Genomic DNA, 24395 nt, shown 5'->3' with positions numbered 1-24395 from the left:
GTAATGTTTCATGGCAGAAAAACTAAGTCCATTTATAAGTAAAATACGGAAAAAATGGAATTTTTTTTTATACAAAATTTACTTCTGGATACTATCTTTTGATCATAAACAAGCTTCTTTCCAAGTTTGGTAGAAATCCAGGATAGTTTAAGAAAGTTATTAAAATTTCAAAAACTTTAACCACAGAGTGAATGTAATGTTTCTTGGGAGAAAAACTAAGTCCATTTATAAGTAAAATACGGAAAAAATGGAATTTTTTTTTTACACAATTTACTTTTGAATATTATCTTATGATCATAAACAAGCTTCTGTCCAAGTTTGGTAGAAATCCAGGATAGTTTAAGAAAGTTATTAAAATTTTAAAAACTTTAACCACAGAGTGAATATTTGTGGACGCCGCCGACGACAACGACGCCGACGGAATGTAGGATCGCTATGTCTCGCTTTTTCGACAAAAGTAGAAGGCTCGACAAAAATAAATGGGGAATGTGTCCATGGGACACCGATGATGCCCCCGCTTGCATATCATATAAAGTTATAAAGGGACATAACTGAAGAACGGTAAAAGTGATGCTACCCAAATTTGTACTTGATCTGAGTTTTGTGGTAATAAGTATTGTGTATAAGTTTCATAACATTTGGTTGAGGCAAACTTAAGAAAGAGAACGGAAACGAAAAATTCAACAATTTTTTCCATTTGTAAAGGGGCATAACTCTAGAACAGTAAAAGTGACACCACCAAAATTCAAACTTGATCTGTATTTTGTGGAAGTAAGCATTGTGTATTAGTTTCAAAACAATTGGTTGAGGCAAACTAAAGTTAGAGAACGGAATCGGAAAATTCAGCAATTTTTCCATTTGTAAAGGGGCATAACTCTAGAACGGTTAAAGTGACGGTACCAAAATTCAAACTTGATCTGGCAATAAGCATTGTGTATAAGTTTCATAAAAATTGGTTGAGGCAAACTGAAGTTAGAGAACGGAAACCAACTTTTGGACGTACAGACGGACAAGGGTAAAACTTAATGCCCCCTCCGCTACAGCGAGGCATAAAAAAAGAAATCAAAGATATATTGTTTAAAATTAAGAAATACTAGCATTAGAAACTTCCTGAGCAAAGATTTTATTGCCACTTAATTTCTTCCATCAAATAAAATCTCATATTATCATGTTCTGCACATGGAAAATCTAACATTAAACAATTCAATGGCATATCTTCAATATTTGATTGTTCACTATGCATAGTTTGAATATTGTAGAGAGAAAACTGTTGGAGTTGTAGATGACACAAACTATATATCTCCTATGTGTTTCAGACAGATAGACTGTTACCAGACCTGTTCTCACCTCTGCTGTAAAACAAAGTTAAACCCATCACATTGAATTGTGGCTGCATTTTCAAATCTTTGATGGTCTATTGAATTAATGAGAATTGTTTGAAGAAAAGAAAAGGTGTGCTTATCTCGTCATACTATTAATTGTAATGAGTAAGCTCTCCTGTGTTAAAATAAACTTACCAAATTATTATAATCTAATGAGTAAGCTCTCCTATGTTTATCTAGTCCATCACTTTGAGACAAACGATTATTTACCTCAGCAGGAACCATGGTGTTGAGAGCCTCTTGTGAAGGAATTGGCTCAAATTTATTGAATTTATTTATTTTTTCTGAACCTATTGCACTAAAAGTCATATTTCCTCTTTTGACAGCTGGACTCTAAAATGAAATAGGAATCATTTCAAAGAAAAACTTTTTTTAAGGATCATAAATAATTGTCAAACATTTTCCCTTTTGTGCTAAAACCACACTTTTCAACAACAACCCCTCCCCCACCCAATAGTATGCATCATCCACTCTCCCAATGTCTGAATATGGTTGACAATTATGAATGACACCTTAATTAATAAAACAGCTGTGCCATGAGCGCATGATACGCCCGTCACTTTTTCAAAGAATAAAGTTCAATAACTTCTCAATGTCATATCAAAAAACTAAAGGGAGGTTATTTTAATAGATATAAAATGCTTCGCTGGGCGCAGCTTGATACGACCGCAGAGGTCGAACCCTGAACAGTTGGGGCAAGTATGGACACAACATTCAAGCTTGATACAGCTCTGAATTTGGATTGTGATTAAATATTTGACACAGCATAGGTTTCTGACACAGAAAGAATGTGGTCTAAGAACTTCAATTTTTTTAATTTACCTATTATGGTCCAATGTCCAAAATCAAAATACATGGTTAGATTCAGCATATCAAAGAACCCCATATATTCAATTTTTGTTGAAATCAAACAAAGTTTAATTTTGGACCCCAACTTGGACAAACTTGAAAACTGGTCCCATAATCAAAAATCTAAACACATGTTTAGATTCAGCATATCAAAGTACCCCAAGAATTCAATTTTTGTTAAAATCAAACTAAGTTTAATTTTGGACCCTTTGGACCTTAATGTAGACCAATTTAAAAAAGGGACCCAAAATTAAAAATCTAAAAACATGGTTAGATTTGGCATATCAAAGAACCCCAATAATTCAATTTTTGATGAAATCAAACAAAGTTTAATTTTGGACCCTTTTGACCTCAATATGAACCAATTTGATAGCGGGCCCACAAAATAAAAAATCTAAATACATGGTAAGATTCAGCATATCAAAGAACCCCATATATTCAATTTTTGTTGAAATCAAACAAAGTTTAATTTTGGACCCCAATTTGGACCAACTTGAAAACTGGGCCAAAAATCTAAAATCTAAATACATGTTTAGATTCAGCATATCAAAGAACCCCATATATTTAATTTTTGTTGAAATCAAACAAAGTTTAATTTTGGACCCCAACTTGGACAAACTTGAAAACTGGTCCCATAATCAAAAATCTAAACACATGTTTAGATTCAGCATATCAAAGAACCCCAAAAATTCAATTTTTGTTAAAATCAAACTAAGTTTAATTTTGGACCCTTTGGACCTTAATGTAGACCAATTTAAAAAACGGGACCCAAAATTAAAAATCTAAATACACGGTTAGATTTGGCATATCAAAGAACCCCAATAATTAAATTTTTGATGAAATCAAACAAAGTTTAATTTTGGACCCTTTTGACCTCAATATGAACCAATTTGATAGCGGGCCCACAAATAAAAAATCTAAATACGTGGTAAGATTCAGCATATCAAAGAACCCCATATATTCAATTTTTGTTGAAATCAAACAAAGTTTAATTTTGGACCCCAATTTGGACCAACTTGAAAACTGGGCCAAAAATCTAAAATCTAAATACATGTTTAGATTCAGCATATCAAAGAACCCCATATATTCAATTTTTGTTGAAATCAAACAAAGTTTAATTTTGGACCCCAACTTGGACAAACTTGAAAACTGGGCTCATAATCAAAAATCTAAACACATGTTTAGATTCAGCATATCAAAGAACCCCAAGAATTCAATTTTTGTTAAAATCAAACTAAGTTTAATTTTGGACCCTTTGGACCTTAATGTAGACCAATTTAAAAACGGTACCCAAAATTAAAAATCTAAATACACGGTTAGATTTGGCATATCAAAGAACCCCAATAATTCAATTTTTGATGAAATCATACAAAGTTTAATTTTGGACCCTTTTGACCTCAATATGAACCAATTTGATAGCGGGTCCACAAATAAAAAATCTAAATACATGGTTAGATTCAGCATATCAAAGAACCCCAAGAATTCAATTTTTGATGAAATCAAACAAAGTTTAATTTTGGACCCTTTTGACCTCAATGTGGACAAAGTTGATAACGGGGCCCAAAAATCAAAAATCTAAATACATGGTTAGATTCAGCATATCAAAGAACCCCATATATTCAATTTTTGTTGAAATCAAACAAAGTTTAATTTTGGACCCCGATTTGGACCAACTTGAAAACTGGGCCCATTATCAAAAATCTAAATACATGTTTAGATTCAGCATATCAAAGAACCCTAAAAATTCATTTTTTGTTAAAATCAAACTAAGTTTAATTTTGGACCCTTTTGACCTTAATGTAGACCAATTTGAAAACGGAACCAAAAATTAAGAATCTAAATACACGGTTAGATTCGGCATATCAAAGAACCCCAATAATTCAATTTTTGATGAAATCAAACAAAGTTAAATTTTGGACCCTTTGGACCTCAATGTGGACCAATTTAAAAACGGGGCCCAAAATCCAAAAACTTAATACACGGTTAGATTCAGCATATTAAAGAACCCCAAGAATTCAAGAATTAACCCATTGAAATTGATCAAGGAATAAGTAATTTATACGAAGTATCTTCTTTTGCACAATACTGTGCAATTGAATATTTCTTGCTATTGTGCAATACTGTACAATTGACAATTTCTTGCTATTGTGCAATATTGTGCTATTGGATATTTCTTGCTATTGCGCAATACTGTGCAATTGAAGATTTCTTGCTATTGCGCAATACTGTGCAATTGAAGATTTCTTGCAATTGTGCAATACTGTGCAATTGAAAATTTCTTGCTATTGCACAATACTTATTATATAATAATTTACACATCCTGTTTGGTGTGTATCTCCTACCATATCATTATTATTTGCTTTTAAATATTAATCAGAAATAACCAACTTAAAATGGAAAATTTTAAAAGAAAAAAAAAAGGAAAAAAAGAAAAAAAAAAAATCCCCCCCCCCCAAATTTTTTGAACCCCCTTATGATTCATCACCCCCAAACTCAATCCCAGCCTTCCCTTTGTGGTATGGTACCTTGCAGTACAATTTCAGAGAGATCCATACACTTGAACACAAGTTATTGTCTGGAAACTAGAAAAATGCTTATTTTTGGCCCCTTTTTGGCCCCCAATTCCTAAACGTTTCGGGCAATTACCCCCAAACTCAAACCCAGCTTTCCCTTTGTGATATGGAACCTTGTAGTACAATTTCAGAAATATCCAAACACTTACACACAAGTTATTGTCATGAAACTAGAAAAATGCTTCTTTTTTGCCCCTTTTTTGGCCCCTAATTCCTAAAATTTTCAGGCAATTACCCCCAAAATCAATTACAGCCTTCCCTTTGTGATATGGAACCTTGTGGTACAATGTCAGAGAGATCCATACACTTACACACAAGTTATTGTCTGGAAGTTACAAAAATGCTTATTTTTGGCCCCTTTTTGGCCCCTAATTCCTTAACTGTTGGTACCATAACCCCCAAAATCAATCCCAACCTTCCTTTTGTGGTATTGAACCTTTTGGTCAAATTTCATGGAGATCCATTCACTTAAACTAAAGTTAGAGTGCGAAAACCAATGTGTCTTCGGACGACGCCGGACGACGCCAGACGAAGACGACGATGACGCCAACGTCATACCAATATACGACCAAAAAATTTTCAATTTTTGCGATCGTATAATAAACCAGTCATTAAAGTTTCATGAAAACTGCTCAAAGCACTTTTGAGTTATTGTCCGAAAACTGGAAAATCGCCACTTTTTTATGAATAAAATCCCATAACTCGGAAACATAAAATCTAAAATTTATAATAATCGAAAGGGAGCTTACGTCAATAGATATAAACAATTAACCAAAGTTTGTTGCAAATTGGTGAAAGCGTTTTTGAGTTATTGTCCGAAAACTGGAAAATCCCCCTTTTTTTAATGAATAACACCCCATAACTGGGAAACGTAAAATCTAAAATTTATAAAAATTAAAAGGGAGCTCACGTCTATAGATATTAACAATTCACCAAAGTTTCATGCAAATTAGTTACAGCGTTATTGAGTTATTGTCCAACATGTTGATGACAGACAGACGGACATGCGGACAGACTGATAGACAGACGAACAGATGGACAACGGTATACCATAATACGTCCCTTAAACAGCCGTATAAAAAAAAGCATCTGTGCCAAGAGCACATGGTACGGCCATCTTGTGCATATTGCTTTGATACCTGAAGAAAATGGAACATTAAGAAGGCTTCTTATCAGAAGCTAGTTAAATAGGTCTGAAGAACACCAATCCAAACAACAGTGTAAAGTTTGTAGATATTTGATCCAAGCATACTTGATTTGGCTCGTGACATATAAAATTGTGCCTTAAATCTGACAGTTAAAGTCCCTACTAAGACAGTCATATTAAAAAGTACGAAATTCAGTAATTACTTAATGCAAATATCATTTAGATAGGATTCACAGTTACTGAAAAAAGTGGTGACAACTTCTTGAATGGAGAAAAATATGATGCCTTAGTAATTATAAGAGGGAGAAAAGAGTTGGAGCAATGACTTACTGTGGATTCATTTATTTTTGTGGGTTCCAATTTTTGTGATTTGAAAAAAACTTGCATTTTTGTGGATATTTGATTTCATGGTTTTACAAAAGTCTGCCTAAAAGCCTATAGAAAATTTGTAATTTGTTGAAAATAAAATTTCCCCTGTATCATGTGTACCATGTGTACCCACGAAATCCACACAAAAATTGGTATCCCACAAATAATCATGAATCCACGGTAATCAAGGCGCAAAAAACGGGAACATTTAGAAATGAAATATGTCAGCACCAAATTCTTACAAGGACAATATACACGAACCTAATGTTCAGTGGTTGTCGTTTGTAGATGTGGTTCATAAGCGTTTCTCTTTTCTTGTTTTTTATACAGATTAGACAGTTGGTTTTCCTGTTTGAATGGTTTTACACTAGTCATTTTTGGGACCCTGAAAAGCTTGCTGTTCGGTGTGAGCCAAGGCTCTGTGTTGAAGGCCGTACTTTGACCTACAATGGTTTACTTTTACAAATTGCGACTTGAATGGAGAGTTGTCTCATTGGCACTCATACCACATCTTCTTATATCTATGAAGAATTTTGAAGATATAACAAAATACAATTATTGACAAGGTTCCAGAGCATGAACATCTAAAGCAAGCTTTTTAAAAAGTTTTCTGTTGTGAAAATTAGTGTTTTGACTTACGTCTTTAGGAGAAGCACGGGGAGGAACAGCTGGTGGCTGTGAAAGACCTACAAACAAATAATGGCATTTCTAACATATATAATAATCATTAAGGCAATTATATTTCAGTTTATGAATCAGTATTTCAAACTTTAAAATTTTTCTTGTTCTTCGAAATTAACACATCAGAATTAATCTATGTGCGTTTTCTTCAAGGGATTACAAAATATTCTTGATTAAACCAAGGTTTTGATTTATTGATTGGTGTTTAATGCCACTTTCAGCACTATTGGCTACTGTAAATTAAGAAATTATTGCGCAAATATATTATTGTGATTTTTGAAAACTAGAGGCTCTAAAGAGCCTGTGTCGCTCACCTTGGTCTATGTGAATATTAAACAAAGGACGCAGATGGATTCATGACAAAATTGTGTTTTGGTGATGGTGATGTGTTTGTACATCTTAATTTACTGAACATTTTTCCTGCTTACAATTATCTCTATCTATAATTAACTTGGCCCAGTAGTTTCAGAGGAGAAGATTTTTGTAAAAGATTACTAAGATTTACGAAAAAATGGTTAAAAATTGACTATAAAGGGCAATAACTCCTAAAGGGGTCAACTGACAATTTCGGTCATGTTGACTTATTTGTAGATCTTACTTTGCCGACATTTATTGTTTTCTACAGTTTATCTCTATCTATAATAATATTCAAGATAATAACCAAAAACAGCAAAATCACCTTAAAATTACCAATTCAGGGGCAGCAACCCAACAACGGGTTGTCCGATTCATCTGAAAATTTCAGGGCAGATAGATCTTGACCTGATAAACAATTTTACTTCATGTCAGATTTGCTTTAAATGATTTGGTTTTTGAGTTAAAAGCCAAAAACTGAATTTTACCCCTATGTTCTATTTTTAGCCGTGGCGGCCATCTTGGTTGGTTGACCAGGTCACGCCACACATTTTTAAAACTAGATACCCCAATGATGATTGTGGCCAAGTTTGGTTAAATTTGGCCCAGTAGTTTCAGAAGAGAAGATTTTTGTAAAAGATTACTAAGATTTACGAAAAATGGTTAAAAATTGACTATAAAGGGCAATTACTCCTAAAGGGGTCAACTGACAATTTCGGTGATATTGACTTATTTGTAAATCTTACTTTGCTGAACATTATTACTGTTTACAGTTTATCTCTATCTATAATAATATTCAAGATAATAACCAAAAACAGCAAAATTTCCTTAAAATTACCAATTCAGGGGCAGCAACCCAATAACGGGTTGTCCGATTCATCTGAAAATTTCAGGGCAGATAGATTTTGACCTGATAATCAATTTTACTTCATGTCAGAATTGCTTTAAATGCTTTGGTTTTTGAGTTAAAAGCCAAAAACTGAATTTTACCCCTATGTTCTATTTTTAGCCGTGGCGGCCATCTTGGTTGGTTGACCAGGTCACGCCACACATTTTTAAAACTAGATAACCAAATGATGATTGTGGCCAAGTTTGAATTAATTTGGCCACGGAGTTTCAGAGGAGAAGATTTTTGTAAAAGATTACTAAGATTTACGAAAAATTGTTAAAAATTGACTATAAAGGGCAATAACTCCTAAAGGGGTCAACTGACCATTTCAGTCATGTTGACTTATTTGTTAATCTTACTTTGCTGAACATTATTGCTGTTTACAGTTTATCTCTATCTATAATAATATTCAAGATAATAACCAAAAACAGCAAAATTTCCTTAAAATTACCAATTCAGGGGCAGCAACCCAACAACAGGTTGTTTGATTCATCTGAATATTTCAGGGCAGATAGATCTTGACCTGATAAACAATTTTACTTCATGTCAGATTTGCTCTAAATGCTTTGGTTTTTGAGTTATAAGCCAAAAACTGCATTTTACCCCTATGTTTTATTTTTAGCTGTGGCGGCCATCTTGGTTGGTTGGCCGGGTCACGCCACACATTTTTTAAACTAGATACCCCAATGATGATTGTGGCCAAGTTTGGTTTAATTTGGCCCAGTTGTTTTAGAGGAGAAGATTTTTGTATAAGATTTACGAAAAATGGTTAAAAATTGACTATAAAGGGCAATTACTCCTAAAGGGGTCAACTGACCATTTCGGTTATATTGACTTATTTGTAAATCTTACTTTGCTGAACATTATTGCTGTTTACAGTTTATCTCTATCTATAATAATATTCAAGATAATAACCAAAAACAGCAAAATTTCCTTAAAATTACCAATTCAGGGGCAGCAACCCAATAACGGGTTGTCTGATTCATCTGAAAATTTCAGGGCAGATAGATCTTGACCTGATGAACAATTTTACCCCATGTCAGATTTGCTCTTAATGCTTTGGTTTTTGAGTTATAAGCTAAAAACTGCATTTTACCCCTATGTTCTATTTTTAGCCGTGGCGGCCATCTTGGTTGGTTGACCGGGTCACGCCACACATTTTTAAAACTAGATACCCCAATGATGATTGTGGCCAAGTTTGGTTAAATTTGGCCCAGTAGTTTCAGAGGAGAAGATTTTTGTAAAAGTTTACGGACGACGGACGACGGACGCAGGACGACGGACGCAGGACGACGGACGACGGACGCAAAGTGATGAGAAAAGCTCACTTGACCTTTCAGGTCAGGTGAGCTAAAAAGGACAAAAATGCAAGATTAATTTTTGGGATTTCAGGAAAATCTGCAAACCAGTCTATGCATCAGATAACAGAATGCGAGTACTTATTATTGTGATACTCACCCATTTGCATATTCACATTTTTAAAAACCTTTCCATCATTTCTGAATTTACAGTATTTCGTGGCAGTCAGTTACCAGGACTGACAAAATGCCTCAATTAAACAATCAATTCCGCACAACCGAATTCAACACAAGGTTCAACAGTATTTTAAAATTAAAATTTTTTTTACCACTACATCATGTAAAATAAAACATTTCACAAAACTTGATTATTTATAAATTTTTAAATACATGTCTTTAAAACCATTAGGGAGCCTGTAATGTTAAAAATTGATAATTGAACTAACTACGGACAGGACATGATAATGTGTGTATGAATATGAATCCATCATTGTTCTTCACTGGAATGCTGAGGAATATCTTTGACAAGCTAGCTCACAGCATCTAGGAAGACATGTCACCCTACATGGAGAAAGATTAACTATAAGCTCACCAATCTTTGCTCTTACACTTAAATGCTGCATGCTTGTTTACTTTGATCAGAGAAATATTATGCCTCATGGGATGTGTGAAAAAGATGAGGTGTGAGTCATGGTGCTTTGACAACCAAAAATCATAACCATACCCTTAGGAACTCAAGGGGAACATGCTACCATGAGAATTGGTGGCAATTCATTGGAAAACACATCATTGATTGTGGTGCTCAGATTTTTATTTACTGTTTTGTTGATGGTTGTTCTTTTTTGATCTTCTATTTTTAGCGGATGTCTGGGAAGATCTAGGTGTTGTCAGAATTTTGTGGGAGAGTCTTAAAAATAAACTATGACTTGAACCTACCTTGGAGATCAACAGAAAGACTACGACCATGTTGCTGTGGGGGTCTTGGTGGTGGGGCAGGGGGTTCTTCCGGTCCCATACCATCAGCTTGACTAGAGGCTTGAACTGGAATTAATAACCCAGTTACGGTTCCTGGAACTTAAAACAACATTGCCACATGATAAGCATACTGTATAGTGGATTTTACAGCTTGTCACATATTTTACTAGTTTAAGACTTAGTAAAAGGATATTAAGAAAAAATTGTTTTCATTAGTTACATAGTGGTTTCACATTTTCAGCTTAATGTTTGTAAACTGTGTGTAAAAAAGACTGAGATGAGAACTTTATATCAACAAATATACAAGCATGCTTATATTTATACATATAACAGGAGTTTTTCTCTTGAAGCCAGATTTTACGATTCCATCAAAATTCATCAATTTCATTATGTTTTTTTTTGGTTTTAAACTGATATATAATGCAATACACTTTACTAATTGATTGATAATTTAGAAGTTAACTGATATTTTTTTACTTTACAATTAATCCATAAAACTGGCATCCAATGATACAAAACTAAATTTGACAGTACATGTATATACATGTATATATAAAACATCAGGAATTAACCATTTCCTAGTTACATATACAACATATCTCCAGATCATGCTCCATAAACATGCACATATCTAATTCACCATTTCAGAATTTAAAGACTATGGGTAATTTAACGATTTCTACACCAAAATAAGGGTATACCATTATTGAATATCAATTTGGTTGAAATCTGTTAACAAATCAAAACAATTTGGTGTACGCTTTTGATAATATTCCCATGATTCTTTTAGATTCTGAAAATGCCAATGCAGCAATGACAATTTTGTATATGACTGCTGATTTCATTTCCGACTTAATGAAGTTTCCTCTACTTTCATATTTCAATGTTCTTTTATGATGTGTGCCTTTTTCAAATTAATTTTATGTAAATTTTCTGACAGGCTCCATAAATGCTGAAGTTATATAAAAACACGGGATGATTCAGGCAAACATCACTTAACATGAATGCTGGTAATTGTAGGTAGATTACTTTGAAATATTACGGTGTAGATTCAATAGATATTGTATAACAGGGTCGTAAATCATGTGATATAAAAAATTCGTAAGGGTTCTGCGGAACCCAGTGTCTCGCCTACTTTTGCTGTTAATCGCAGGCTCAACAAAAATGAGGAAAAAAAATAATAACAATATTACTTTCGATACAATCTTTTGATTGTAAGAAGCTTCTGTCCCAATTTGGTAAAAATCCAGGATAGTTTATGAATCTAATAAATGTTTTAAATCTTTAACTGCAGACTGTATGTAATGTTAACTGGAAGAAAAACTAAGTCCATTTATAAGTAAATAAAATGCTCCGCAGGGCGCAGCTTGATACGACCGCAGAGGTCGAACCCTGAACAGTTGGGGCAAGTATGGACACAACATTCAAGCTTGATACAGCTTTGCATTTGGATTGTGATTAAATATTTGACACAGCATAGGTTTCTGACACAGAATGAATGTGGTCTAAGAACTTAAAAATTTTGAATTGGACATTCACCTATTATGGTCTAATATCCAAAATCTAAATACATGGTTAGATTCAGCATATCAAAGAACCCCAAGAATTCAATTTTTGATGAAATCAAACAAAGTTTAATTTTGGACCTTTTTGACCTCAATGTGGACAAAGTTGATAACGGGGCCAAAAATTCAAAAATCTAAATACATGGTTAGATTCAGCATATCAAAGAACCCCATATATTCAATTTTTGCTTAAAATCAAACTAAGTTTTATTTTGGACCCTTTGGACCTTAATGTAGACCAATTTGAAAACGGAACCAAAAATTAAGAATCTAAATACACGGTTAGATTCGGCATATCAAAGAACCCAAATAATTCAATTTTTGATGAAATCAAACAAAGTTTAATTTTGGACCCTTTGGGCCTCAATGTGGACCAATTTAAAAAGGGGCCCAAAATCCAAAAACTAAATACACGGTTAGATTCAGCATATTAAAGAACCCCAAGAATTCAAGAATAAAACCCCATTGAAATTGGTCAAGAAATAAGCAATTTATACGAAGTATCTTCTTTTGCACAATACTGTGCAATTAAATATTTCTTGCTATTGCGCAATACTGTACAATTGACAATTTCTTGCTATTGCGCAATATTGTGCTATTGGATATTTCTTGCTATTGCGCAATACTGTGCAATTGAAGATTTCTTGCTATTGCGCAATACTGTGCAATTGAAGATTTCTTGCTATTGTACAATACTGTGCAATTGAAAATTTCTTGCTATTGCACAATACTTATTATATAATAATTTACACATCCTGTTTGGTGTGTATCTCCTACCATATCATTATTATTTGCTTTTAAATATAAATCAGAAACAACCAACTTAAAATGGAAAATTTTAAAAGAAAAAAAAAAGGAAAAAAAAAAAAATCCCCCCCCAAATTTTTTGAACCCCCTTATGATTCATCACCCCCAAACTTAATCCTCACCTTCCCTTTGTGGTATGGTACCTTGCAGTACAATTTCAGAGAGATCCATACACCTGAACACAAGTTATTGTCTGGAAACTAGAAAAATGTGTTTTTTGGTCCCTTTTTGGCCCCAAATTCCTAAACGTTTAGGGCAATTACCCCCAAACTCAAACCCAGCTTTCCCTTTGTGATATGGAACCTTGTAGTACAATTTCAGAAAGATCCATACACTTACACACAAGTTATTGTCATGAAACTAGAAAAATGCTTGTTTTTTGCCCCTTTTTTGGCCCCTAATTCCTAACATTTTGAGGCAATTACCCCCAAAATCAATCCCAGCATTCCTTTTGTGATATGGAACCTTGTGGTACAATGTCAAAGAGATCCATACACTAACACACAAGTTATGTCTGGAAGTTACAAAAATGCTTATTTTTGGCCCCTAATTCCTTTACTGTTGGTACCATAACCATCAAAATCAATCCCAACCTTCCTTTTGTGGTATTGAACCTTGTGGTAAAATTTCATAGAGATCCATTCACTTAAACTAAAGTTAGAGTGCGAAAACCAATGTGTCTTCGGACGACGCCAGACGACGACGACGACGACAACGACGACGACGCCAACGTCATACCAATATACGACCACAAAAATTTTTTTGCGGTCGTATAAATAATGATAAACAGGTTCAAAATTTTAAAAAATTTCCTTCAAGATACTAGCTTTTGATCATAAACAAGCTTCTAACCAAGTTTGGTACAAATCCAGGATAGTTTAAGAAAGTTATTAAAATTTTAAAAACTTTAACCACAGAGTGAATGTAATGTTAACTGGCAGAAAAACTAAGTCCATTTATAAGTTAAATACGGAAAAAATGGAATTTTGTTTTTTACAAATTTACTTCTGGATACTATCTTATGATCATAAACCTGCTTCTGTCCAAGTTTGGTAGAAATCCAGGATAGTTTAAGAAAGTTATTAAAATTTTAAAAACTTTAACCACAGAGTGAATGTCATGTTAACTGGCAGAAAAACTAAGTCCATTTATAAGTAAAATACGGAAAAACAGGATTTTTTTTTTACAAAATTTAATTCTGGATACTATCTTATGATCATAAACAAGCTTCTGTCCAAGTTTGGTACAAATCCAGGATAGTTTAAGAAAGTTATTAAAATTTTAAAAACTTTAACCACAGAGTGAATGTAATGTTTCCTGGCAGAAAAACTAAGTCCATTTATAAGTAAAATACGGAAAAACTGGATTTTTTTTTTTACAAAATATAATTCTGGATACTATCTTATGATCATAAACAAGCTTCTGTCCAAGTTTGGTAGAAATCCAGGATAGTTTAAGAAAGTTATTAAAATTTCAAAAACTTTAACCACAGAGTGAATATTTGTGGACGCCGCCGCCGACTACGACGACACCGCCGACGGAATGTAGGATCGCTATGTCTTGCTTTTTCGACAAAAATGAGCAGAAAGAAACTGTGCATCTGCAATGCTTCTTATAATGCAAGGTCATAAATATATATATATATAATGTGTTACTAAATTCTGGTGATTGTTAATGATAAATTTTTTATTAAAGATAATATGAGGTCATAAGAAACAGCCAGTCTCCAAAAATCTTTAAGCTAAAAAAATTGACTAAAAAAAATATGCATGCTTTTGAATATTTGTTTTACTACCATCATTCCAAATTCATTTATGCCATACTCAGTAATGTTAAAAAACATTAATTTAAATGAAAATCTGTATTAATTATCAGTGAATATGACAAAAAGAGTAAAAAATGAGGTCATTACAAAACTTTTAAGCATGTCTGTTCCCTTTTATCTATTTCATCTGTCTAGATTTGGACTCTAACATATATATTAACCGAAATAAATGATTCTTTAAAAAAAAATCAAATAACCAATATTTTGTAAAGACCTTATTATCAAAGATGTGTCTACTATATAACATCATTCATTTGTCTATCACTAGTAGTTCCTTAGATCTGATACTTCAAAATAAAAATTTACAAAACTAACAGGGATAGGCAGACAAATGAAGGAAAAAACAAATAAACAAACAATTGAAAGAGAGAACAAGACAATTTGATCATTGGGATTACAAAAAACAAAATAAGGGCATAATTTTTATTTTCAACTTTCCGAAGATGTTTAAAAATGGGAGACTGGCAGTAACCATTTCCTTCAATTGACATCACTTGTGACAATTTATAAGGGGAGATACAAATGTAATTAGTAAAAATCAATCATGGGAGATAACCACACACACTGCTGTATACCTGGTGCTGGTCTATTTGGTATGGGAGAAGGACCTAGATTTCTGGTTTCAACAGATGCTGGAGGACTAGGCGAGGACTGTACAGGTATTGAGGTGTCTACTAAAGGTGCAGGCTCTGTAAACATAAGCAACATTGATGCAAACAGCCATTACTATTTGACTATTCTAGGAAAAGTTGTATAGCAGATTGAAAGGCACTCCACTCTGCAAAGTGAAGTAGTGAGTTATGGTCGTTATTTTTGACCTAATTATTCTTAAAATAATTATTTACTATATATTGTGGATTGATTTAATTTTCGTGGATATCGAATTTTCCTGGCTTGAGAAAAAATTGCATTACAGCCTATTAAAAAGTTATAACTCGTTGAACATTTAAATCTAGGATAACTGGTACCCCAATAATAAAACTGAATCCACAGTTTATACAAAGAGTGAAAGGATATGGGTTAAAGCCTATTAAAAAGTTATAACTCGTTGAACATTTAAATCCAGGATAACTGGTACCCCAATAATAAAAGTGAATCCACAGTTTATACAAAGAACGAAAGGATATGGGTTAAAGCCTATTAAAAAGTTATAACTCGTTGAACATTTAAATCCAGGATAACTGGTACCCCAATAATAAAAGTGAATCCACAGTTTATACAAAGAGCGAAAGGATATGGGTTAAAGCCTATTAAAAAGTTAAAACTTGTTGAACATTTAAATCCAGGATAACTGGTACCCCAATAATAAAACTGAATCCACAGTTTATACAAAGAGTGAAAGGATATGGGTTTAAGCCTATTAAAAAGTTATAACTCGTTGAACATTTAAATCCAGGATAACTGGTACCCCAATAATAATACTGAATCCACAGTTTATACAAAGAGAGAAAGGATATAGGTTAAAGCCTATTAAAAAGTTATAACTCGTTGAACATTTAAATCCAGGATAACTGGTACCCCAATAATAATACTGAATCCACAGTTTATACAAAGAGAGAAAGGATATGGGTTAAAGCCTATTAAAAAGTTATAACTCGTTGAACATTTAAATCCAGGATAACTGGTACCCCAATAATAATACTGAATCCACAGTTTATACAAAGAGAGAAAGGATATGGGTTAAAGCCTATTAAAAAGTTATAACTCGTTGCACATTTAAATCCAGGATAACTGGTACCCCAATAATAATACTGAATCCACGGTTTATACAAAGAGCGGATGATATGGGTTAAAGCCTATTAGAAAGTTATAATTCAATGAACATTTAAATCCAGAATAACTGGTACCCCAATAATAAAACTGAATCCACAGTATTTGTAAAGAGAGAAAGGATATGGGTTAAATGTGCATTAAACTTGAGATTCACCACTCGTAAATATTTTCCCGGAGTGCCTTCAAACCCCATACTATCAGAAAAGCCTGTACTATAAATAACTTGCACTGTATCCACAGCAATTGGATTGCAAACAGTTGTGACTTACCAGTTTACATTACATTATTTTTAATGCAAATACAAGTAAGGTTTACAACAATCTATCAATGTTTGTATAAATTCCGAATAGAGAATATTTTAATGCAAATACAATGCAAGATATTCTAGTTCTTTATACTATGACAAAGAATTATACAGAGACAAATAAATGTATATCTGTATTTATATGTCACTAATATATCTACATACAACAGATTCACCTTTTGATTCACATTCAAATTATTCTATGCAGTACCACATGAGAAAATGGTATGGTTTGAAAATCTTGTTATTAATTTTTGTCACGAGTTACGATTAAAATTCTTGATTAAAATATTCAAGAGAATCTGTTGTATATACTATTAAACTTATCTCAGACTTACTGTATCTCAAATATTTGAAAATAAAAAGTCAATCAATAATGGTCATGCTAAATGCAAACAATTCAACATTATTACATGCTAGATAATTTAAGCATGTTTAAAATGTAAAAAAAAAAAAAATCATTTTTACTCAGTTTTAATATCTCAAAGTTTTGTTGTGATGAAATTAAATTTGAAATTTAAATTATTTTCAAGATGATGCTGATTTTTGTAAGCAGAGGGCTTCCATGTTTAACATACAAAAAAAAGTTTTTATATGTTTGTTACTTATTTTATTAACAAAAGGATTGATTAATTAGGAGATATGAGCCACAATTTTGATATATTCTTTTGAAACAGAACTATCTTATTTTCAGACATATTCTTAGAAAGTACTTCCAACTGATAATAAACAGTAAAGAGCTCAAGGGAGACAATTCAAATTATCTCCTAATGTATATTCAGTAGTTAAGTTAAATTATTAACAGATTGTGAATTGTGAATTAGAATAAAAACATAATTATCCTCCTTTTATATAGAAAAGATATCAATGGAGACAATTAAAAAATTATCTCCCTTTGTGCAATTACATGGAGGTAATTTAGGGCAGGTAACTAAGGTGTCTATTGTGTTGCGTTCAATTTACTTGTATACATGTCACTATTTCTACCGTATAGGTTACTTGTTCAATTTTGTACGAGTTAACATTCTGGATATGTATATACTGGAATGTTGAAAGTTTTTTCTATTCATGCATATGATATATTGAAGATGCAGAAGCTGAAGAGGATAGATAAATGGAAGAGACATTCTGTATTCTGACATGCTAGTATAACACATGATCATAAACCATGCATGCCATTCACACATGCAGTTAAGATAAGAATACCCTTAACTTAATTTTTGTGACAAACATGAAACTATGTTTCTGAATGCGTCTTAGACAAGAAAATGTTAAAAAATATACTGAAATTGAAAAAAAATATTTTGCATTTCTCAATAATTCACAAAAAAAGAAATTACAAAAAAATACAAAAACAATTAAAAAAAAATACAACCTGGATCATTGTCATATGTGTTGAAATTTACTGATCATTTTCTATTTTATCAGGTCATAATTATAGAAAATATTCATTCATTAAACTATAATTCCAATATTTTAAAAGTCTTTAAAGGCATAGTAATGTTAAAAATAGACTGTGTTAATATTTTACTCTACATAAAACTGACTTCACTCTATTAATACCATAGCTTAATTTGAGAGTTTCCGGTTCTTTAGAAATCTAACAGAGAGTCCAGGAAAATTTGATTTACAAAATCTATTTCAAGTGTTTGTTTATCTTAATTGCTGGTAAAGTGAAGAATAAACTACGACGACAAGGGGGTTTTTAACGACCTTGACAACCCATGAGGGTCTTGCACAGTCGGGAAAAAAAAGAAACTGGAAACTCCCAATTGCAATGTCACCCAAAACTTAATAAATAGAAAAGATCTTGGCATCATGGTATATATTACATAGTTAATTCGTTTCTCTACACAAATGCATGTGATTTCAAAGCACTGTAAGGTTACCATGGTTACCATCAGTTGTTAAAATTTACAAATACTTGTACTTCTATTGAAATTTGTTTCAGATACTGAATGTTGCAGTATAAAACTTTTCTTTTATAAGATAAGATTAACTTTAAATGAAAAATTGGAACTTTCAACAGACACATATAATATTTAGATTGTTTAATATTGATAAAAAAAAGAGTGTGACACACAATCACAAATTCACTAAACATGTGACATTCATGTGACGGTCGATGAAGGTATTTTACTTGATATTCCATGATGAACAAGAAAAGATAAGTTAGTAAGCATGCTATTAGCTCTACCTGAGTATGCCCTAACCCTTTCCCTACCATCTTTCTTTAATGTTTCTGGTGACGCTCTCATAGGGACAGGATGAACAATGACAGCTTCCTACAAAACAAATTCTTGAAGGTCATAATCCAAGTAAAGTTACCTATGCAATTAATTAAACATTTGTTTTTAAATATTATTGCTAATATTTGACAGAGCTGTGTAATAAAATTTGTATCAATCCATGAATAAATGACTTACTGAATCTGTAGGACCCATTCAAGAAAAAAATGGCTTACTGGATCTGATGGAATCAACCAGAAATATAACTCACTGGATCTGAATTCGAAGGAACCAGTTTGGAGAAATGACTTACTGGATTTGAAGGAACCATTCCAGAAAAAATACTTACTGGATCTGAAGGAACCAGTCCAGAAAAATGGCTTACTAGATCTGAAGGAACCAGTCCAGAAGATTGACTAACTGGATCTGAAGGAACCGGTCCAGAAGATTGACTTACTGGATCTGAAGGAACTGGTTTAGAGAAATCAAACTGTACAGGTTGATTAGGTGATGACATATCACTGGGCACCCTTGGGGACTCTTGGATTAATGACTGTGCCCACTGCTGTTGTGCTTGTGGTGATGTTGACTGAGGAGAATTGGCCCTCTTCAATGTACTTCCTTTGGGAAGGTCTGTACTGAATGGTTCTTCTACAATACATGACAAAATTGTAAAAATATTCTTTATTTACTTTTTTCAAGATTTAAGGGTGCTTTTTTTTTCCAAATGAAACTCGTACTTAGTTTTTTTTTATGTAATGCAGTGATGAAATAAGTCAATATAGTATTGTTATAAATTTTTGGTTTTACATTATAAACATGATAAAACATTTATTGCAGAAATATGAAGTTAGATTGTCCTTCTTAGTGTATCATATTGCAGCTGAAACAATCTGTATATTTACATTACAAGCAACAGAGACATTCTTGAAAAGCTTAGCTCAACAGTCAACACATGTAAATATGAAATTTACTTAACATAACTTTAAGTACACAAAACTACACATCAATCATGTCAATATCCAAATCCTGCAAAGTAGAACAAAGTTTTATAGGAAAAGCTTGGACACAGCACCTGTATCTTAATCAATGGCATGATTCTGCAATATGATATACTGCTTTGGAGAACAACCTGGCAAGAGCTCACACATGTTTTGGGACAAAGTAAACAAAAACAGAATTTTCAGATATACCAAACCTTAAGATTTTTATAAGGGCTATTCAATTAAAATGTATGTGGGAGGGTAGGAAGGGACTTTCAAAATATCCCTACAACCAAGAACCATTTTTTATACACATACTGAAAAAAGACCCATGACCCACATTCAATAATTAAACTTCCCTTCCTACCCTCCAACATACATTTTAATGGAATAGCCCTAACAAAACTTCGTTTCCATGCAAGTAAAAAGAATTTCTCAGATTTGTGGTAAGTCTATTTATCTTACCATCTGTGAATGCTGTGTATGGCATCAACGAGAGAGGTAGTCGTTCTGGGAGTTCTATTTCGTGTCTTCGTAACACAACCAGATGCATAGCGATACAGAACTCTTCTAATGACAGAGCACCATCTTTATTGATGTCAGCTAAATTCCTGTAATTAAAAAATAACTGATTCAACATACACTACAAGAAAGCTTTTTAAAAATACCTGGTACAATTTTTGAATGAAATTTGATGTAATTTTGATGATTTAAATTTAATTTTAATATTTTCTTGTTGATTATGGGAGTTTTTTTGTTGTTGAAATATTTTTATAGAAAAATCAATTCATTGAAAAAATGGTTCACATATATTTGTTCAAGAATCTGTTGATGTAATTGTGCATAAATGAATGAGATAACAATATAAACACCTGGTACATATATATCATACAAATAGTATTTGCTTAAACTTTGACCCAAGTAACCGATTGGGAATGTCTACTACACCATTGCATAGTTTTGACTAGTTTTCACCATCTTCAAAGTTATTCAATGTTTTGTACATGGCCAGTGTTGTATATAAATATGATTCAATATCAGACTTATAACCGTTTTCCTCTTTATGCAGAAAAGTTCATTATATTTCAAATTCTAATATGACATGCTTCTTTCGCTTTGTAAACAACACAGTGATAAAATTCTCAATATATCTATACATAGAATAGACTCAGAGATGTACATAATAATGGCTGTTATAATATACCTCCCAGGTAAATACACATGTATCGTAACCTATGTGCAAATGCTATGCCAATTTCGCTGTGTCTTTTTTCGGTAAGGCAAAAAAAAACAAGAAATGATTGTAACAGGATGCTGTTACGAAGTCTCCCAAATGAAGCTACCATAATTCGTAATTCCCAGGGTCGCCTGACACTGGGCAAAGTCCAGTGAAAATTGGTTTGGTCCAGTAAAGTTATATGCATAAGTGATGCCTGGGGACTAACCCTGTATATCATTCAAATCATCTTGGCATGACAAACCAGAATATATATGGTTTAGGGGTGGGGATCTCGACCATTTACAAAATATTAGAACTTTCTCAAATGGCAGGGGGTCGGGATGACCCCTGGGGACTAACCCTGTATATCATTCAAACCATCTTAGCATGACAAACCAGAATATATATGGTTTAGGGGTGGGGATCTTGACCATTTACAAGATATTAGAACTTTCTCAAATGGCAGGGGGTTGGGTTGACCCCTGGGGACTAACCCTGTATATCATTCAAACCATCTTAGCATGACAAACCAGAATATATATGGTTTAGGGGTGGGGATCTTGACCACTTACAAGGTATTAGAACTTTCTTAAATGGCAGGGGGTGGGGGTTACCCCTGGGGACTAACCCTGTATTTCATTTGATTTGCTTTATCATGACAAACCAGAATATATATGGTTTAGGGGTGGGGATCTCGACCATTTACAAGATATTAGAACTTTCTCAAATGGCAGGGGGTCAGGATGACCCCTGGGGACTAACCCTGTATATCATTCAAACCATCTTAGCATGACAAACCAGAATATATATGGTTTAGGGGTGGGGATCTTGACCACTTACAAGGTATTAGAACTTTCTTAAATGGCAGGGGGTGGAGGTGACTGGGGACTGGGGACTAACCCTGTTTTTCATTTAATGGGTTTTATCATTTAGAACATTTTCAATTAAAAAGATTGTGTCTATCACAAACGGTTTTCAATTTATAATCATTTGAAAATTTTAAAAAATAAAATCCCATAGGGTTCTATAGTAAAACCATCTTTTCTTTTTGCCCCTCAAAGTACCCCTTTATAAACCCCATTGCACAAACAAAACCCTAATTGCACCACTAGACATGTTAGTCTAACATATTGTGAAACCCTAAGTTAATCTGACAAGCGGTTTTGGAGAACGGGTGCGGACAAGTTCAAATTTAAAAGCGGCGGAAGAGGAAGAGGAAGAATAATAATAACTAGAATTGCCATTGCAAGCAATAGCGGATGTCACCCTTCCCCCATTGCCACTAAGCGGCAGCCATTTCAAAAAATTTAGTGAATGCACATATATGCATGTACATCTTTCTGTAAATTTTCAGTACATTCAGAGCATTTTAAAAAAATTCACATTTTTGCGATTTCCATGGCAACGGCAGCCATTTTGAAAATTTCAAAGTCAAAAGTGTCATCTTTACTTGCCAGTTAACAATCCTATCAAGTTTCATTAATTTGAAAGCATTTTGAAAATTTTTGACATTTTTGCAGTTTCCATGGCAACGGTGGCCATTTTGGAAATTCCAAAGTCAAAAGTCTCATCCAGACTTGCCAGTCAACAATCATATTAAGTTTCATCAATTTTGGTGCATTTTGAAATTTTTGAAATTTTTGACATTTTAGATGGTTCCTATGGTTACAGAGACCATTCCAAAAATTTATTGGCAGATACCACATTGGTACATGGGAGGGAACATACCATCAAAATTTCAATGGATTTGACCTACCATATTAAGAAAGTAAATGCCACTTTAAGGTTTTTTGAGCATTTTGACCTGTTTTGCATTGTTTCCATGGTAACGGCAGACATTTTCGATATTCCAACGCCAAATTCTTTATCTACCAATGTTGCTCATCGTTACTGTGAAGTTTTATTAAATTTGGAGCATTTCGATATTTTTGAAATTTTTGGTGTAGTATCCATGGCAACATAGCAGTTCCAATGATTGCCAAAATCATCCCAAACCAGTATATAGTGGGCACCTACATTGTATTAAAATCTAAAGATTTTAAGCTTAAGCATTCTCAAATAATTCAGCGAACTCCAAAATTATATTTTTTCACCATTTTTCAGTTTCCATGGTGATGGCAGCCATCTTTTAGTTCCAAAGTTGCACTGCAACTGGAAAGTCAGGGTTCCTTGTTATAGTGAACCATCATTCGGATTGGTAGCTTTGGCTCTGAGAAAGCGGGTGGACAAAATTAGGTGGAAGAAAAATAATAATAATAATAATAATAGGGAAAAAGAAACAGAGGAAAAGCAAAATGTCACCCGACATTGTCGATCGGGTGACATAATAATAATAAGAACTGAGCAAAAACAATAAGTCTTCCCAAACTTCGTTTGGGAGACTTAATAAAATAAATGTGGATTGTGTCCACATGTGGACACAGATGATGCCCCTGCTTACATATCATATAGTTATAAAGGGACATAACTGAAGAACGGTAAAAGTGACGCTACCCAAATTTGAACTTGATCTGAGTTTTGTGTTAATAAGAATTGTGTAAAAGTCTCATAACATTTGGTTGAGGCCAACTTAAGTAGAGAACAGAAACTAAAAATTCAGCAATTTTTCTATTTGTAAACCCGCATAACTTTAGAACCGTTGTGTACAAGTTTTATAACATTTGGTTGAGACAAACTAAAGTTAGAGAACGGAAACGAAAAATTCAGCAATTTTTATGTTTATAAAGGGATATAACTCAAGAATGGTAAAAGTGTCGCCACCAAGTTTCGTACTTAATCTGTATTATATAGTAATAAGCATTGTGTATAAGTTTCATAACATTTGGTTGAGGCAAACTAAAGTTAGAGAACGGAAACAAAAAAATTGTACATTATCTTAGTTTTGAGGTTAGAATATTGTGTATAGGTTTCATAATGTTTGCTTGGGGCAAACTTAAGTTACAGAATGGAAACTAAAAATTTTATAATCGTTCGATTTATAAAGGGGCATAACTCAATAATGGTTAAATGACAATACCCAAATTCAACTTGATCTGTGTTTTATCAGTGGAAGGCAAAATTAAACATTGCATTGTATAAAGCATTGATTGTAGTTGATTCAACTATAATCATGGACAAAGGAAGATAACTCCAATTTTAAAAATTACTTGAATAATGACATTGATATTTTTAGAA

The 24395-nt window shown here is 33.0% G+C and overlaps 1 protein-coding gene across 27 annotated transcripts in view; it reads right to left on the bottom strand.

Moving 5' to 3' along the window:
• Nucleotides 1-24395, bottom strand: part of LOC127726562 (ralBP1-associated Eps domain-containing protein 1-like) — a 70151-nt gene that overhangs the window by 11300 nt on the left and 34456 nt on the right. For 22 of the 27 annotated variants that reach the window (XR_007993576.1, XR_007993572.1, XR_007993574.1 and 19 more), the window contains exons 9-15: nucleotides 20468-20613; nucleotides 19441-19670; nucleotides 18989-19076; nucleotides 15290-15403; nucleotides 10479-10616; nucleotides 6960-7006; nucleotides 1518-1715 (exon numbers count right to left, since the gene is read on the bottom strand). Coding sequence is in view for 6 of the 27 variants with exons in the window: in XM_052233953.1 (XP_052089913.1) it covers nucleotides 1518-1715; nucleotides 6960-7006; nucleotides 10479-10616; nucleotides 15290-15403; nucleotides 18989-19076; nucleotides 19441-19670; nucleotides 20468-20613 (961 nt within the window). In the remaining 21 variants the exon portion in view is untranslated. The remainder of the gene's footprint in view (nucleotides 1-1517; nucleotides 1716-6959; nucleotides 7007-10478; nucleotides 10617-15289; nucleotides 15404-18988; nucleotides 19077-19440; nucleotides 19671-20467; nucleotides 20614-24395) is intronic. The other 5 variants (XM_052233955.1, XM_052233956.1, XM_052233957.1 and 2 more) reach the window with 5 other exon arrangements.

This window comes from Mytilus californianus, unplaced genomic scaffold (assembly GCF_021869535.1).
Source record: "Mytilus californianus isolate M0D057914Y unplaced genomic scaffold, xbMytCali1.0.p SCAF_18, whole genome shotgun sequence".
NCBI lineage: Eukaryota > Metazoa > Mollusca > Bivalvia > Mytilida > Mytilidae > Mytilus > Mytilus californianus.
This window is presented reverse-complemented; position numbering and strand designations above follow the sequence as displayed.